The sequence below is a fragment of the Rhinoraja longicauda genome, chromosome 19 (genome assembly GCF_053455715.1).
Source record: "Rhinoraja longicauda isolate Sanriku21f chromosome 19, sRhiLon1.1, whole genome shotgun sequence".
NCBI lineage: Eukaryota > Metazoa > Chordata > Chondrichthyes > Rajiformes > Arhynchobatidae > Rhinoraja > Rhinoraja longicauda.
In genome coordinates, this window is record NC_135971.1 from 5,904,497 (window position 1) to 5,921,262 (window position 16,766).

Sequence of the window (16,766 nt, forward strand, 5' to 3'; positions counted from 1 at the left end):
GTCGTGGATAGCACGTACAGTGAGTTGGCCACACCGCACGTAAAGGTTAAGCGGACAGAAAGGGAATGGGTGGCCACTAGCCAGCGTAGCAGTAGGCAGGTAGTGCAGGAGTCCCCTGCGGTCATCTCCCTCCTAAACAGATATACCATTTTGGATACTGATGGGGGAAATGGCTCATCAGGGGAAGGCAGCAGCAGCCAAGTTCATGGCACCGTGGGTGGCTCTGCGGCAAAGGAGGGGAGGAAAAAGAGTGGAAGGGCTATAGTGATAGGGGATTCAATTGTAAGGGGAATAGATCTGCGGTCGCAAATGAGACTCCGGGATGGTATGTTGCCTCCCTGGTGCAAGGGTCAGGGATGTCTCTCAGCGGCTGCAGAACATTCAGGAGCGGGAGGGTGAACAGCCAGTTGTCGTGGTGCACATTGGCAACAAAGATATAGGTAAAAAACGGGAAGAGGTCCTACAAGGTGAATTTAGGGAGCTAGGAGATAAACTTAAAAGTAGGACCTCAAAGGTAATAATCTCAGGATTACTACCAGTGCCACGTGCTAGTCAGAGTAGAAATAGGAAGATATTTCAGATGAATACGTGGCTTGAAAAATGGTGCAAGGGGGAGGGATTCAAATTTCTAGGACATTGGAACCAGTTCTGGGGGAGGTGGGACCAGTACAAACAGGACGGTCTGCACCTGAACTGGAATGGAACCAATGTCCCTGGGGGAGTGTTTGCTAGTGCTGTCGGGGAGGATTTAAACTAATGTGGCAGGGGGATGGGAGCAGGAGCAGAGAGACAGAGGGGTGTAAAATGAGGTAGAAGCAATAGGTAGCAAGGTGAAAATTAAAAGTGGCAGGCAGACAAATCCAGGGCAAAAATCAAAAAGGGCCACTTTTCAACATAATTGTATAAGGGGTAAGAGTGTTGTAAAGACAAGCCTGAAGGCTTTGTGTCTCAATGCAAGGAGCATTCATAATAAGGTGGATGAGTTGAATGTGCAGATAGTTATTAATGAATATGATATAGTTGGGATTACGGAGAATTGGCTCCAGGGTGACCAAGGCTGCGAGCTGAACATCCAGGGATATTCAATATTCAGGAGGGATAGAGAGAAAGGAAAAGGAGGTGGGGTAGCGTTGCTGGTTAGAGAGGAGATTAACGCAATAGAAAGGCAGGACATTAGCTTGGAGGATGTGGAATCGATATGGGTAGAGCTGCGAAACTCTAAGGGGCAGAAAACGCTAGTGGGAGTTGTGTACAGGCCGCCTAACAGTAGTAGTAGAGTTGGGGATGGCATCCAACAGGAAATTAGAAATGCGTGCAACAAAGGTAAAACAGTTAGAATGGGTGACTTCAATCTACATATAGATTGGGTGAATCAAATTGGCAGAGGTGGTGAGGAAGAGGATTTCTTGGAATGTATACGGGATAGTTTTCTAAGCCAACATGTAGAGGAACCAACGAGAGAGCAGGCTATTCTAGACTGGGTATTGAGTAATGAGGAAGGGTTAGTTAGCAGTCTTGATGTGTGTGGCCCCTTGGGCAAGAGTGACCATAATATGGTTGAGTTCTTCATTAGGATGGAGAGTGACAGAGTTAATTCAGAAACAACGGTTCTGAACTTAAAGAAAGGTATCTTTGAGGGTATGAGACGTGAATTGTGGATATGCAATGGAAGGCATTTAAAGATCACATGGGTGAACTACAACAATTGTTCGTCCCAGTTTGGCAAAAGAATAAATCAGGGAAGGTAGTGCATCCGTGGCTAACAAGGGAAATTAGGGATAGTATCAAAACAAAAGATGAAGCATACAAATTAGCAAGAAAAAGCAGCCTACCAGAGGACTGGGAGAAATTCAGAGTCCAGCAAAGGAGGACAAAGGGCTTAATTAGGAAAGGGAAATTAGATTATGGAAGAAAACTGGCAGGGAACATAAAAACTGACTGCAAAAGCTTTTATAGATATGTGAAGAGAAAAAGATTAGTTAAAACAAATGTAGGTTCCTTGCAGTCAGAAACAGGTGAATTGATCATGGGGAACAAGGACATGGCAGACCAATTCAATAACTACTTTGGTTCTATCTTCACTAAGGAAGACATAAATAATCTTCCGGAAATAGCAGCGGACCGGGGGTCAAATGAGATGGAGGAACTGAGTGAAATCCAGGTTAGTCGGGAAGTGGTGTTAGGTAAATTGAATGGATTAAAGGCCGATAAATCCCCAGGGCCAGATACGCTGCATCCCAGAGTGCTTAAGGAGGTAGCCCCAGAAATAGTGGATGCATCAGTGATAATTTTTCAAAACTCTTTAGATTCTGGAGTAGTTCCTGAGGATTGGAGGGTAGCTAATGTAACCCCACTTTTCAAAAAGGGAGGGAGAGAGAAAAAGGGGAATTACAGACCAGTTAGTCTAACATTGGTCGTGGGAAAAATGCTAGAGTCAGTTATTAAAGATGGGATAGCAGCACGTTTGGAAAGTGGTGAAATCATTGGACAAAGTCAGCATGGATTTATGAAAGGCAAATCATGTCTGATGAACCTTATAGAATTTTTCAAGGATGTAACTAGTAGAGTGGATAAGGGAGAACCAGTGGATGTGTTATATCTGGACTTCCAGAAGGCCTTCGACAAGGTCCCACATAGGAGATTAGTATGCAAACTTAAAGCACACAATATTGTGGGTTCAGTATTGATGTGGATAGAGAACCGGCTGGCAGACAGGAAGCAAAGAGTAGGAATAAACAGGTCCTTTTCAGAATGGCAGGCAGTGACTAGTGGGGTACCGCAAGGCTCAGTGCTGGGACCCCAGCTATTTACAATATATATTAATGATTTGGACAAGGGAATTGAATGCAACATCTCCAAGTTTGCGGATGACACGAAGCTGGGGGGCAGTGTTAGCTGTGAGGAGGATGCTAGGAGGCTGCAAGGTGACTTGGATAGGTTAGGTGAGTGGGCAAATGCATGGCAGATGCAGTATAATGTGGATAAATGTGAGGTTATCCACTTTGGTGGCAAGAACAGGAAAGCAGACTATTATCTGAATGGTGGCTGATTAGGAAAAGGGGAGATGCAATGAGACCTGGGTGTCGTGGTACACCAGTCATTGAAAGTAGGCATGCAGGTGCAGCAGGCAGTGAAGAAAGCGAATGGTATGTTGGCATTCATAGCCAGGGGATTTGAGTATAGGAGCAGGGAGGTTCAGGAACTACTCCAGGGAGGTTCTGCTGCAGTTGTACAGGGCATTGGTGAGAGCACACCTGGAGTATTGCGTACAGTTTTGGTCTCCTAATCCGAGGAAAGACATTCTTGCCATAGAGGGAGTACAGAGAAGGTTCACCAGATTGATTCCTGGGATGGCAGGACTTTCATGTGAAGAAAGACTGGATGGACTCGGCTTGTACTCGCTGGAATTTAGAAGATTGAGGGAGGATCTTATAGAAACTTACAAAATTCTTAAGGGGTTGGACAGGTTAGATGCAGGTAGATTGTTCCCGATGTTGAGGAAGTCCAGAACAAGGGGTCACAGTTTAAGGATAAGGGGGAAGGCTTTTAGGACCGAGATGAGAAAATTTGTTTTCACACAGAGAGTGGTGGATCTGTGGAAATCTCTGCCACAGAGGGTAGTAGAGGCCAGTTCATTGGCTATATTTAAGAGTGAGTTAGATGTGGCCCTTGTGGCTAAAGGGATCAGGGGGTATGGAGTGAAGGCAGGTACAGGATACTGAGTTGGATGATCAGCCATGATCATATTGAATGGCAGTGCAGGCTTGAAGGGCCGAATGGCCTACTCCTGCACCTATTTTCTATGTTTCTACCCTCGTACCCCATCTTTTCTCCCCGTATTGCCTTCTTAGTTGTCTTCTGTTGCTCCTTAAAAGAGTCCTAATCCTCTGGCTTCCCACTCTGCTTTGCTTTGTTGTACTTCTTCTCTTTTATTTCTATGCTGTCCTTGATGTCCCTTGTCAGCCACGGGTGCCTCTTACTCCCCTTAGAATCTTTCCTAATCTTCGGGATAAATTGATCCTGCAACTTCTGCATTATTCCCAGGAATACCTGCCATTGCTGTTCCACCGTCTTCCCTGCTTGGGCCTCCTTCCAGTGAATTCTGGCCAGCTCCTGCCTCATGCCTCTGTAATCCCCTTTGCTATACTGTAATACTGACACTTCCAATTTTCCCTACTCCCTCTCAATTTGTGGTGTAAAACTTGTCATATTGTGGTCACTGCCTCCTAATGGCTCTTTTACCTCGAGTCCCCTTTGCTGTTCTTGTTATATGATCATGGCTTGGATGTGAATGTGGGAGGTGTGATTAGTAAGTTTGGGGAGGAAGCAAATATTGAGGATAGTGGGGAAGGTTGTCAGAGTCTGCAGTAGGATGCAGGGTAATTATCTAAACCTTATTCGCATGCAGGGATATCAAATCATGAGAGTGCAGTTTTATATTGAGAGCAAAGTATTTAAAAGTATATCTGAGATTTAGGTTTTTTTAAGTGGATCCGTTGGGCCCAAACCTCTCCTGCATTGGTGCAGCACCCTCTCCTCCCCACCTCTCCCCCTCCTCCCCCTCCCCTTCCTCCCCCCTCCCTCACTCACCCCCCCTCTCTCCCTCCCTCCCCCTACGTCCCTAGGAGAAAGATTTAAACCTTAAAATGTGAATAACTTAAAAAATATAACACTGATTTCAATTAAACTTCTTCCATGAGCACCAAAGGGATGATGGTGAGTAAGGTGGGCTTAAAATAGTCATGCTATCGTGTACCGTTTTGGCGGTAGTTCAGGAACAAACAAACAAACGAGAGGTTTAGTACATAGATTTACACTGAGAGTAGGTGATATCTGGAACATGCTACAGTGGAGGTGGTGGAGTGAGATGTAATCAATATATTGGCGGTATTTAAATAGGTGAGGTGGAGAAGAATGCCGATGGAATGTGGGCCAATCGATTAATATAGCTGGGAAAAGATGGTCATGGGCACGATGGGCCGAAAGGCCAGACTCTGTAATGTACAACCACGGCTCTCAGCTCCAAGAGCACAGAATGACTGAGTCTCCACTGCCTCCGGTGCAGGGTCGTTCCCCAGTCTCTGCGTGCAGTAATGTCTCCTTATCTCTGTGCTACACGGTGCGGTCCACATTCTGAGAGAGTGCCCGCTCTCCAGACCCCTCTGACAGGGGAACCATCCTCCCTGCATCCAGCCCACTGAGCCCTGTAAGAACTGTGTGTTTCACTGAGATCCCCTCTAATACACCCAAACGCTCGAGTACACAGGCCTAGTCTCCCCAATCTCACCCCGCACAGCAAAATCATTGTCCCAGGGAGAAGTATTGTCAATCTTTGCTGCATTCAAATCTGTGTAAGGTTTATCATGCTGTAGGTATGAAAAAAACTAAAGATCACAAGAAAATAGCAGGAGGAGTAGGCTCCACTCCTCAGGTCGACTCCGCCATTCAATGTGATCTAAGATGGCACCAATTCCTGTTCTATACAAGTTGTCCATAGCCGCCAATTTCTCGATCCTTCAAATATCCATCTGTGTTCACTTTGCCTATTCCAATAATCTGACCTATCACTACCTCCTAGGGCAGAACATTTCAGATGCTCACTGCTGTTTATGTGATATTTCTGAGGCTTGGATGTGAATGTCGGAGGTATGATTAGCAATTTGATAGCAGCAACCTCTATGGTAGGTTGATCAGGAAGGCTGGAACATATGGAATCCAGGGTAGTTAGCCAATGGGTAAACATGTGGCCTGAAGGTGGGAGACAGAGGGCGGAGGTAGAGAGTTGTTTTTCAGACTGGAGGCCTGTCGCAAGTGGTGCACCACAATGCTCAATGCTGACTCCACTGTTGATCCCTATTTATACAAATGATTAGATAAATGATGTGTATGTGGGTGGCATGGCTAGCAGGTTTGTGGATGAGACTAAAATTCATGAGACATGGTGGAGAGTGAAGAAGGTTGTCTAAGATTAAACTGATCGTAATGAACTGGGCCAACGGACTTATGAGTGGGAGATGCAGTTTTCTAAACTTTGAGGGCATCGGTTTAAGTTGTGAAGGGAAAGTCTAAAATGTTCTTGAACGGCAACGTTTTCAGGCACTGGGTGGCAGAGAGATAGCTGCCTTAGGAGGTGAGGTGTTAGAGGCGAATACAATTTCTATCGGCAATGTTTGCATCTGTGTTACTACAAGGCATTATAAACAAGAAGAGAGGAAACTGGACAGGTTTTACCTCGCTTAATGGCAGATGTCTCTCTCCACAGCGTGTTCATCAAAAAGTGTTGATGGAATTTTTCAATTGGCAACGCACCGTCTGTCACTGTGAGTGCTCTATCTTCATCACTAACCCTGCAAATATTCAGCAGCTGGTTATAAACTGAGCCTCAACAATTTCTTTGAGCTGATACACACAAACATGCAGTATTTCAGTCAAGAGCATGTCCTACCTCCTCTTCCTCCCAGCTTCCTCCTGCAAGAAATAAAACACAAATCTGAGCAGACTGAGACGGGACATCCACATCCCGAGTTTCACACAAATCACAACAAGCCCCAGAAATGTTCCATTGCCCAGCATTTATTGTCATCGTCACAGAGACAAATATGGGATATTGCCCGAGAGATCCTACAAGTGTATTAATAGCAAAATAATAACTAGGGGGAGAATAGGTACCTTTAAGAGCAAAGGGATAATTAGGATAGGATAGCTCCCCTTAAGTGCTGGTGATCTCAAGGCATGTTAAGGTGGGTAAATCACAAGACTTGATGAAGTGTATCTGAGAGCAAGCCTTCAACAGATCGGTTTAATGCCTCGTAATTCTTTCCCACTAAAGAGGAACATAGGACAAACTTTCCACATGATCTTTTGATTTCGTGGAGATTTTCCATCTTTTCGGGGAAATTTCAAACATTCGCTATCTCAGTTACAGGATCACAGTAACTCATCCCAAGGAGACCGCAGGCAGTGCAGAGATCCCGCAGATTATACGGGAGGCCATTTAGTTTGGGAACAACAGCAGCACAGCTCTGGAACAGACGGAGCATTTACCCAGTTCTCAATTAGTGGCCCAATTATAGGAAGGATGTCGACAAAATGGAGAGGGTGCAGAGGAGATTTACTAGAATGTTGCCTGGGTTTCAGCACTTAAGCTACAGAGAGAGGTTGAACAGGTTGGGTCCTTATTCTTTGGAGCGTAGAAGGTTGAGGGGGGACTTGATAGAGGTTTTTAAAATTTTAAGAGGGAAGGACAGAGTTGACGTGGCTTTTCCCCTTGAGAGTGGGGAAGATTACAACAAGGGGACATAACTTTAGAATTGAGGGACAAAAGTTTAGGGGTAACATGAGGGGTAATTTCTTTACTCAGAGGGTGGTGGCTGTATGGAATGGGCTTCCGGTGGAAGTGGTGGAGGCAGGCTCGATTTTATTATTTAAGAGTAAATTGGATAGCTATATGGATGAGAGGGGATTGGAGGGTTATGGTCTGAGAGCAGGTAGATGAGACTAGGTCAGAGAGAATGGTCAGCGTGGACTGGTAGGGCCGAACGGGCCTGTTTCCGTGCTGCAGTTGTTATATGGTTATATGGTAATGCAGCATTTATCTCAGAAATATCCCCCACCATTTTGTGACTGTGCACTTTCACTTCGCCAAACTGGAGTATCACCCCTCACCTTCAGAAACACCACACTGTCCTTTTGATCCATCTGTTGCTGCAACTTTAAGAGATCCTCCTCAATGGAATTTAAATTCTCTTCAATCTCTTCAAGTTTTTTCTCCATTGTATTTAGAATCTTCTTCTCTTCCTCCCGGATATCTGCCAGTACGCGCTGCTCTTTCCCAGTGAGAATCTGGTGCAGTTCAGCAAACTGGGATGTGATCTTGGACTGAAGGTTGTGTGACTGTTCCTGTGAAATGAAAGGGGAAGATCAATATTTCATGTCACTGATTGTGTTTCCTCACGACCTTGACCGTAACATTTGTCCTGTGCATTTTTATTTGCTTTGACAATTCAATAGTTTGTCTAAATGCTTCTGAAATGTCGAGAGGGTCATCTTATTACCCATTAATCCTCTACCCTCTAATACAATACCCTGCTTTCCTTTTCATCTGCCCTTTAATTCCTATTTATCCATCCACCATCCACTGTCCCAGGGATAATTTTACAGTCCCCGATTGACCATTGAACCAGCGTGTATTGGGGACATGGAAGGAATTCGACGCGGTCACAGGGAGAAGGCGTGAACCACACGGGCAGCACCCGAGGTCAGGATCGAACCCGCTCACCAGAACTAGGAGACAGCAGCACTACTTGTGTCACTGCGCTGCCCTGTTATTACACGCGTCACAGGGATCAAACCTGCACAAGATCAGGAAATCGAAACTTAAAAGCCTCACCAGAACTCCAGAAATCTTCTCTTTCTGTTGCTGCTCCATTTGCTGGATCTCTGATTTATATTTTGTGAGAGACTGGATGGAAGATTTCACCTGATCCTGGAATTGTGTTTGTGAATCAGAACATTAAATTGTTGAACAGTAAAAAGGGAATTAAAATGATGTGATTAAAATCGGTTTGCTTTTACCTTAAAGATTTCAACAGCTTCATCTACCGGCATGAAGTTGTGGGACTTGTGTTCCCGCGCATCTCGACAAACCAGGCAGATCAGCTTCTTGTCAGTTTCACAAAACAGCTTCAGTTCTTCCTGATGTTTCTCGCAGTGAAGTTTAATTTCCTTCTCTGGAATTATTTCCCGATTCAGGCTCACTGCTCGAGCTTTCTCAGCCAGTCTCGCCAAGGCCCGATTCACCCTGAGGGTGCGGTCTGTCAACACCTCTCTACATTCCGGGCAGGAGTTTCTCCCCTCCCTGTCCCAACTCTGTGTGATACAGGAGCGGCAGAAGTTGTGCCCGCACTCCAGTATAACCGGATCGGTGAAGAAATCCAGGCAGATGGGACAAACTGCCTCCTCGGCCCAACTCTCGACCTGGTATTTCGAAGCCATTGTAACTCCGCCACTTCCTGGTTCAAAACGCGTTCCCTTTCGCGCAGCTGCTGAACCCTTGCAGTATCGGGGCACGGCTGTGGGGAGGCGGAGCTCAGCCCCGTCAATCACAGCCCTGACCAGCAAGTGGATGTTATATGCAACAAGCTGCGGGTAAATTTCATTCCCTTAAACTAAATACATCAGTGTTTCCCATCGTGAATTGATCATTATATTAGGCTGCACAATGATATTATATCCACAGCAAACACTGTTATTTCATTTAACAGTCTCATGTGCAAACTTGAATTCAACTCAATGAGCCAATTATACTCTATCGTCACATGAACCAAGGGACCGAGAAATGCTTTGCTTTTGCATGAAATCCGGTAAAATACAGACCTCCCCCAGGCAGTACAGAGAGAGTCGCCACGTTTCTGGGGCCACCAAAGTTGCGGGATGTTTATGGAACAGTCTATATTTCCCCGCAGCGGCGAACCAGGTCCCGCCGCCCCCGCGCCGCCCCCCTTCCTTCTCGGCTCTGACGGGACGACATGGATTTTAGCTCAGTGGGGGCAAGTTTCTAGGAGATGTGCGGGTCATGTTTTATTACACAGGGTGGTGGGTGCCTGGAACGCGCTGCTGGAGTGGGGGTAGAGGCACATAAGGGAGAGGCATTGCGTAGTCTAATGTGGGCTGAAGGGACTGATCTAGTTCGATGTGGCCATCAACTAAACCGACAGGTTCATTATAGCTCCCATTCCCAGCTCCTCCCCCACAACCATTGGGTTCTTCAACCGACCTGCCGTGCCCGCGTTTGGCCCATATCCCTCCAAACCTGCCCTATCCATGTATCTGTCCAACTACTTCGTTAACGTTGTGATAGTCCCTGCCCAACTACCTCCTACTGGATAATCTCGATACAGAAAAAATGTTCCCTACGTTGGGGGAGTACAGAACCAGGGGCCACAGTCTAAGAATAAAGGGGAGGCCATTTAAAACGGAGGTGAGAAGGAACTTTTTCACCCAGAGAGTTGTGAATTTGTGGAATTCTCTGCCACAGAAGATAGTGGAGGCCAATTCACTGGATGAATTTAAAAGAGATTTAGATAGAGCTCTAGAGGCTGGTGGAATCAAGGGATATGGGAAGAATGCAGGCACAGGTTACTGATTGTGGATGATCAGCTCTGTTTACAATGAATTGCGGTGCTGGCTCGAAGGGCCATATTGCCTTCTCCTGCACAGATTTACAGACAATAGGTGCAGGAGGAGGCCATTCGGCCCTTCGAGCCAGCACCGCCATTCAATGTGATCATGGCTGATCATTCTCAATCAGTACTTGGCCGACAAACTTATTCATTCATTCATCAACTTATTCATTCATTCATGAAAAGGTGAGGCGAAAGGTGAAAGGAGTCAGAAAGGGGGTCAGATGAGGAGAGTAGTGAAATGTGAAGCTGCAGGGAGGGGTATGGATATGAGAGTCAGTCTGAAGAAGGTTCTCGACTCAAAACATCATCTATTCCTTTTCTCCACAGATGCTGCCCGACCCGCTGAGTTACTCCAGCACTATGGTGGCACAGTGGTAGAGCTGCTGCCTCACAGCGCCAGAGACCAGGGTTCGATCCTGACCACGGGTGCTGTCTGCGTGGAATCTGTACGTTCTCCCCGTGACCTGCGTGGGTTTTCTCCGGCCTCTCCGGTTTAGGTCATAAGTGATAGGTGTAGAATTGGGCCTTTCTGCCCATCGAGCCATTCAATCATGCCTGATCTATCTCTCCCTCACAACCACATTCTCCTGCCTTTTCCCCATAACCCCTGACACCAGCACTGACCAACAATTTATCTATCTCTGCCTTAAAAATATCCTCTGACTTGTGGCCTCCACAGCCGTCTGTGGCAAAGAATCCGACAGATTCACCACCCTCTGATTAAAGAAATTCCTCCTCATCTCCTTCCTGAACGAACATCCTTTAATTCTGAGGCTGTGCCCTCTGGTCCTAGACTCTCGCACTAGTGGAAACATCCTCCCCACATCCACCCTATCCGGGTCATTCACTATTCGGTGAAGTTTCAATGAGGTCCCCCCTCATTCTTCTAAACTCCAGCGAGTGCAGCGAAAATTGCTGACAATATTCCAAATGGGCCCTGACCAGTGCCTTGTAGAGCCTCAGAATAACACCCCCTGATTTTGTACACAAGCCCTCTTGAAATAAATGCTAGCATTGAGTTTGCTTTCTTTAGACCGACACTCTTCCCTCCAAACCTCTCAAGACCGACAGGCTTGTAGGTTAAGAAAATAACTGCAGATGCTGGTACAAATCGATTTATTCACAAAATGCTGGAGTAACTCAGCAGGTCAGGCAGCATCTCGGGAGAGAAGGAATGGGTGACGTTTCGGATCGAGACCCTTCTTCAGACTGTTGTCGGGGGTGGGACAAAGGAAGGATTATAGGTGGAGACAGGAAGATAGAGGGAGATCTGGGAAGGGGGAGGGGAAGTGAGGGACAGAGGAACTATCTGAAGTTGGAGAAGTCGACGTTCATACCACCGGGCTGCAAACTGCCCAGGCGAAATATGAGGTGCTGCTCCTCCAATTTCCGGCGGGCCTCACTATGGCACTGGAGGAGGCCCATGACAGAGAGGTCAGACTGGGAATGGGAGGGGGAGTTAAAGTGCTGGGCCACCGGGAGATCAGTTGCGTTAATGCGGACCGAGTGCAGGTGTTCAGCGAAGCGATCGCCGAGCCTGTGCTTGGTTTCGCCGATATAAATAAGTTGACATCTAGAGCAGCGGATGCAATAGATGAGGTTGGAGGAGGTGCAGGTGAACCTCTGTCTCACCTGGAAAGACTGTTTGGGTCCTTGGATGGAGTTGAGGGGGGAGGTAAAGAGACAGGTGTTGCATCTCGTGCAGTTGCAAGGGAAAGTGCCCGGGGTTGGGGTGGTTTGGGTAGGAAGGGACGAGTGGACCAGGGAGTTACGGAGGGAACGGTCTCTGCGGAACGCAGAGAGGGGAGGGGATGGGAAGATATGGCCAGTGGTGGGGTCCCGTTGTAGGTGACGGAAATGTTGGTGGATGATATGTTGGATCCGCTGGCTGGTGGGGTGGAAGGTGAGAACGAGGGGGATCCTGTCCTTGTTGCAAGTGGGGGGAGGGGGAGCAAGAGCGGAGCTGCGGGATGTAGAAGAGACCCTAGTGAGAGCCTCATCTATAATGGAGGAGGGGAAGCCCCGTTTTCTGAAGAACGAGGACATCTCGGAAGCCCTAGTCTGAAACATCTCATCCCGGGCACAGATGCGGCGTAGACGGAGGAATTGGGAGTAGGGGATAGACTTTTTGCAGGGGACCGGGTGGGAAGAAGTGTAGTCCAGATAGCTGTGCGAGTCGGTGGGCTTGTAGTAAATGTCCGTCACTAGTCTGTCTCCTGTGATGGAGATGGTGAGGTCCAGAAACGGGAGGGGGATGTCAGAGATAGTCCAGGTATATTTAAGGGCAGGATGGAAATTGGAGGTGAAGTGTATGAAGTCAGTGAGTTCTGCATGGGTGCAAGAGGTAGCACCAATGCAGTCGTCGATGTAGCGGAGGTAGAGTTCGGGGATGGGGCCAATGTACGTCTGGAACTGGGATTGTTCGACGTACCCGACAACGAGGCAGGCGTAGCTAGGGCCCATGCGAGTGCCCATAGCTACGCCTCTGGTTTGGAGGAAGTGGGAGGAGTCAAAGGAGAAGTTGTTGAGGGTAAGAACCAGCTCTGCTAGGCGGAGGAGAGTGTTGGTCGATGGGGATTGGCTGGTTCTACGGTCGAGGAAGAAACGGAGGGCTTCGAGACCATCCTTGTGGGGGATGGAGGTGTAGAGTGACTGGACATCCATGGTGAAAATGAGGGAGTGGGGGCCTGGGAACCGGAAGTTATCCAGGACATGGAGAGCGTAGGTTAATTGGCTTCTGTAAAATTAGAGATTGTCCCTTGTGTGTGTAGGGCAGTGTTAGTGCGGCCTGGTCGCTGGTCGCTGCGTACGCGGTGGGCCGAAGGGCCTGTTTCTGCGCCGTATCACTAAGCTAAATGACATTTTCACTGATGAATGTAGACACAAAATGCTGGGTTAACTCAGCGGGTCAGGCAGCATCTGTGGAGAACATGGATAGGTGACGTTTCACAGAGTGCTGAAGTAACTCAGCGGGTCAGGCAGCATATGTGGAGAGAAGGAATGGGTGACGTTTCGGGTTCTTCAGAGAAGGGTCTCGACCCGAAAAGTCACCCATTCCTTCCCTCCACAGATGTGGCCCGACCCGTTGAGTTACCCCAGTACAGTGTTTGACTGACAATTGCCCACTCCCAACTCTGTGGACAGCAGCTCGCATTCTCTCTCTCTCCCTCTCCCTATCTCTCCCCCATCTCTTGCTCTCTCTCCCCCATCTCTTTCCCCCTCTTCCCCATCTCTTTCCCTCTCCCCATCTATCCCCCATCTCTCCCCCCCCCCATCTCTTTCCCTCTCTCCCCATCTCTTTCCCTCTCTCCCCCATCTCTTTCCCTCTCTCCCCAATCTTTCCCTCTCTCCCCCATCTTTCCCTCTCCCCCCCATCTTTCCCTCTCTCCCCATCTTTCCCTCTCTCCCCCATCTTTCCCTCTCTCCCCCCATCTCTCTGTCTCTCCCCCCATCTCTCTGTCTCTCCCCCCATCTCTTTCCCCCAACCCTCTCTCCCCCCCCCCCCCCCATCTCTCCCTCTCCCCCTCCCCCATGTCTCTACCTGCCAGCAGGTACAGCAGATGTACGGCCGTGCAGAGAGAGCGCCGCATCCTGGCGGTGTCCCGGTCCCGGTCACGTCTGGTCACGTCTGGCGACCCACTCCAGGCTGTGGAGAAACCCTGCTGAAGCGGGATAGAGAAAAGGGAGAGAAAAGGGGAAAAATGGGAAAAGGGCAAAAAAAGGGAAAAGGGAGAGAAATGGGAAAAGGGAGAGAAATGGGAAAAGGGAAAAGGGAGAGAAATGGGAAAAGGGAGAGAAATGGGAAAAGGGAAAAGGGAGGGAAAAAGGAGAGAAGGGAGTGGAGGCCAGTTCGTTGGATGCTTTCAAGAGAGAGCTGGATAGAGCTCTTAAGGATAGCGGAGTGAGGGGGTATGGGGAGAAGGCAGGAACGGGGTACTGATTGAGAGTGATCAGCCATGATCGCATTGAATGGCGGTGCTGGCTCGAAGGGCTGAATGGCCTACTCCTGCATCTATTGTCCATTGTCTATTGGGACACAGACACACACATCGTGCAGATTGGGGCGGGGAGTTGTGTTGTTGTTGGGATCGGTGTCGTGTGAGGCTGAGGGTAGTCGCGGTGCTGCTGATTGCTACTGTTCCTTCTGCAGTTATTGTTCCTGCTGATGATGTTGCACATTTATTTCACGCGTGCCTCACACACACTCACACATCCCGCAGGTGGGGGCTGCTGATTGCTCCTGTTCCTGTTACTGTTACTGTTCGTGTTGGTTATGATGTTGTTGTCGTTGTCCTCCCCGACACACACACACTCACGTCCCGCAGGTGGGGGCTGCTGATTGCACCTGTTCCTGTTACTGTTCGTGTTGGTTATGATGTTGTCCCCGGTGTCGTCCTCCCGGACACACACACCCATGTCCCGCAGGTGGGGGCTGCGGTGCTGCTGTAGCGCTGCTACTATTGGTGCTGGTACAGCTTTACTTCCACCTCCTCCCCCTCCCCCTCCTTCTCCTCCCCGGCGCACGCACGGCGCATCCCGAAGGTGGGGGCTGCTGCTCGGGGCGCGCGCACGCGCATCCCGAAGGTGTGGGCCGCTGCTCGTGGCGCGCGCACAGCGCACATCCCGCATGACGCGTTGGGGGCTGCTGCCCAGAGGCGGGCGCGCACGCGCACTTCGCCGAGCCGCCATGACGCAGCGGGCCGGGGCCGTCAAACTGAAGAACGTCGTTGAGGTTTATTCGTCCAGATCGTTCACGGTGAATAATCATCGGGGAAACCACCGATTATATTGAATTGTGGGCGTGTGTTTTTTGTTTAAACGTTCATTAACGGCTTGATTGGTCGCTCGATGGCGGGCGGGCCTTTCACTGAAATGTGAGGAAGGATATTCTTGCTATTGAGGGCCGTGCAGCGTAGGGTCACCAGGTTAATCCCCAGAATGGCGGGACTGTCATATGTTGAAAGGCTGGAGCGACTAGGCTTGTATACACTGGAATATAGAAGGATGACAATAGGACAATAGGTGCAGGAGGAGGCCATTCAGCCCTTCGAGCCTGTACGCACCGCCATTCAATGCGATCATGGCTGATCACTCTCAATCAGTACCCCGTTCCTGCCTTCTCCCCATACCCCCTCACTCCGCTATCCTTAAGAGCTCTATCCAGCTCTCTCTTGAAAGCATCCAACGAACTGGCCTCCACTGCCTTCTGAGGCAGAGAATTCCACACCTTCACCACCCTCTGACTGAAAAAGTTCTTCCTCATCTCCGTTCTAAATGGCCTACCCCTTATTCTCAAACTGTGGCCCCTTGTTCTGGGACTCCCCAACATTGGGAACATGTTATCTGCCTCTAATGTGTCCAATCCCGTAATTATCTTATATGTTTCAATAAGATCCCCCCTCATCCTTCTAAATTCCAGTGTATACAAGCCCAATCGCTCCAGCCTTTCAACATACGACAGTCCCGCCATTCCGGGAATTAACCTAGTGAACCTACGCTGCACGCCCTCCATAGCAAGAATATCCTTCCTCAAATTTGGAGACCAAAACTGCACACAGTACTCCAGGTGCGGTCTCACCAGGGCCCGGTACAACTGTAGAAGGACCTCTTTGCTCCTATACTCAACTCCTCTTGTTACGAAGGCCAACATTCCATTGGCTTTCTTCACTGCCTGCTGTACCTGCATGCTTCCTTTCATTGACTGATGCACTAGGACACCCAGATCTCGTTGAACTCCCCCTCCTCCTAACTTGACACCATTCAGATAATAATCTGCCTTTCTATTCTTACTTCCAAAGTGAATAACCTCACACTTATCTACATTAAACTGCATCTGCCATGTATCCGCCCATTCACACAACCTGTCCAAGTCACCCCTGCAGCCTTATTGCATCTTCCTCACAATTCACACTACCCCCCAACTTAGTATCATCTGCAAATTTGCTAATGGTACTTTTAATCCCTTCGTCTAAGTCATTAATGTATATCGTAAATAGCTGGGGTCCCAGCACCGAACCTTGCGGTACCCCACTGGTCACTGCCTGCCATTCGAAAGGGACCCATTTATCCCCACTCTTTGCTTTCTGTCTGTCAACCAATTTTCTATCCATGTCAGTACCCTACCCCCAATACCATGTGCCCTAATTTTGCCCACTAATCTCCTATGTGGGACCTTGTCGAAGGCTTTCTGAAAGTCGAGGTACACCACATCCACTGACTCTCCCTTGTCAATTTTCCTAGTTACATCCTCAAAAAATTCCAGTAGATTTGTCAAGCATGATTTCCCCTTCGTAAATCCATGCTGACTCGGAATGATCCCGTTACTGCTATCCAAATGCTCAGCAATTTCGTCTTTTATAATTGACTCCAGCATCTTCCCCACCACTGATGTCAGACTAACTGGTCTATAATTACCCGTTTTCTCTCTCCCTCCTTTCTTAAAAAGTGGGATAACATTTGCTATCCTCCAATCCACAGGAACTGATCCTGAATCTATAGAACATTGAAAAATGATCTCCAATGCTTCCACTATTTCTAGAGCCACCTCCTTAAGTACTCTGGGATGCAGACCATCAGGCCCTG

The 16,766-nt window shown here is 48.4% G+C and overlaps 3 protein-coding genes across 3 annotated transcripts in view; 1 reads left to right on the forward strand and 2 right to left on the reverse strand.

Annotated features, from left to right (window-relative positions):
* The window catches only part of LOC144603049 (zinc-binding protein A33-like), a 45,674-nt gene extending 36,579 nt beyond the window's left edge, over nt 1-9,095 (reverse strand). The window contains exons 1-2 of the mRNA XM_078416181.1: nt 8,575-9,095; nt 8,390-8,485 (exon numbers count right to left, since the gene is read on the reverse strand). Coding sequence (XP_078272307.1) covers nt 8,390-8,485; nt 8,575-8,994 — 516 coding nt within the window. The 5' untranslated portion in view covers nt 8,995-9,095. The remainder of the gene's footprint in view (nt 1-8,389; nt 8,486-8,574) is intronic.
* LOC144602606 (zinc-binding protein A33-like) overlaps nt 1-16,766 on the reverse strand; it is a 313,416-nt gene that overhangs the window by 211,524 nt on the left and 85,126 nt on the right. The window lies entirely within an intron of this gene.
* LOC144603025 (nuclear factor 7, brain-like) overlaps nt 1-16,766 on the forward strand; it is a 424,775-nt gene that overhangs the window by 126,740 nt on the left and 281,269 nt on the right. The gene's annotated exons all lie outside the window — the stretch shown is intronic.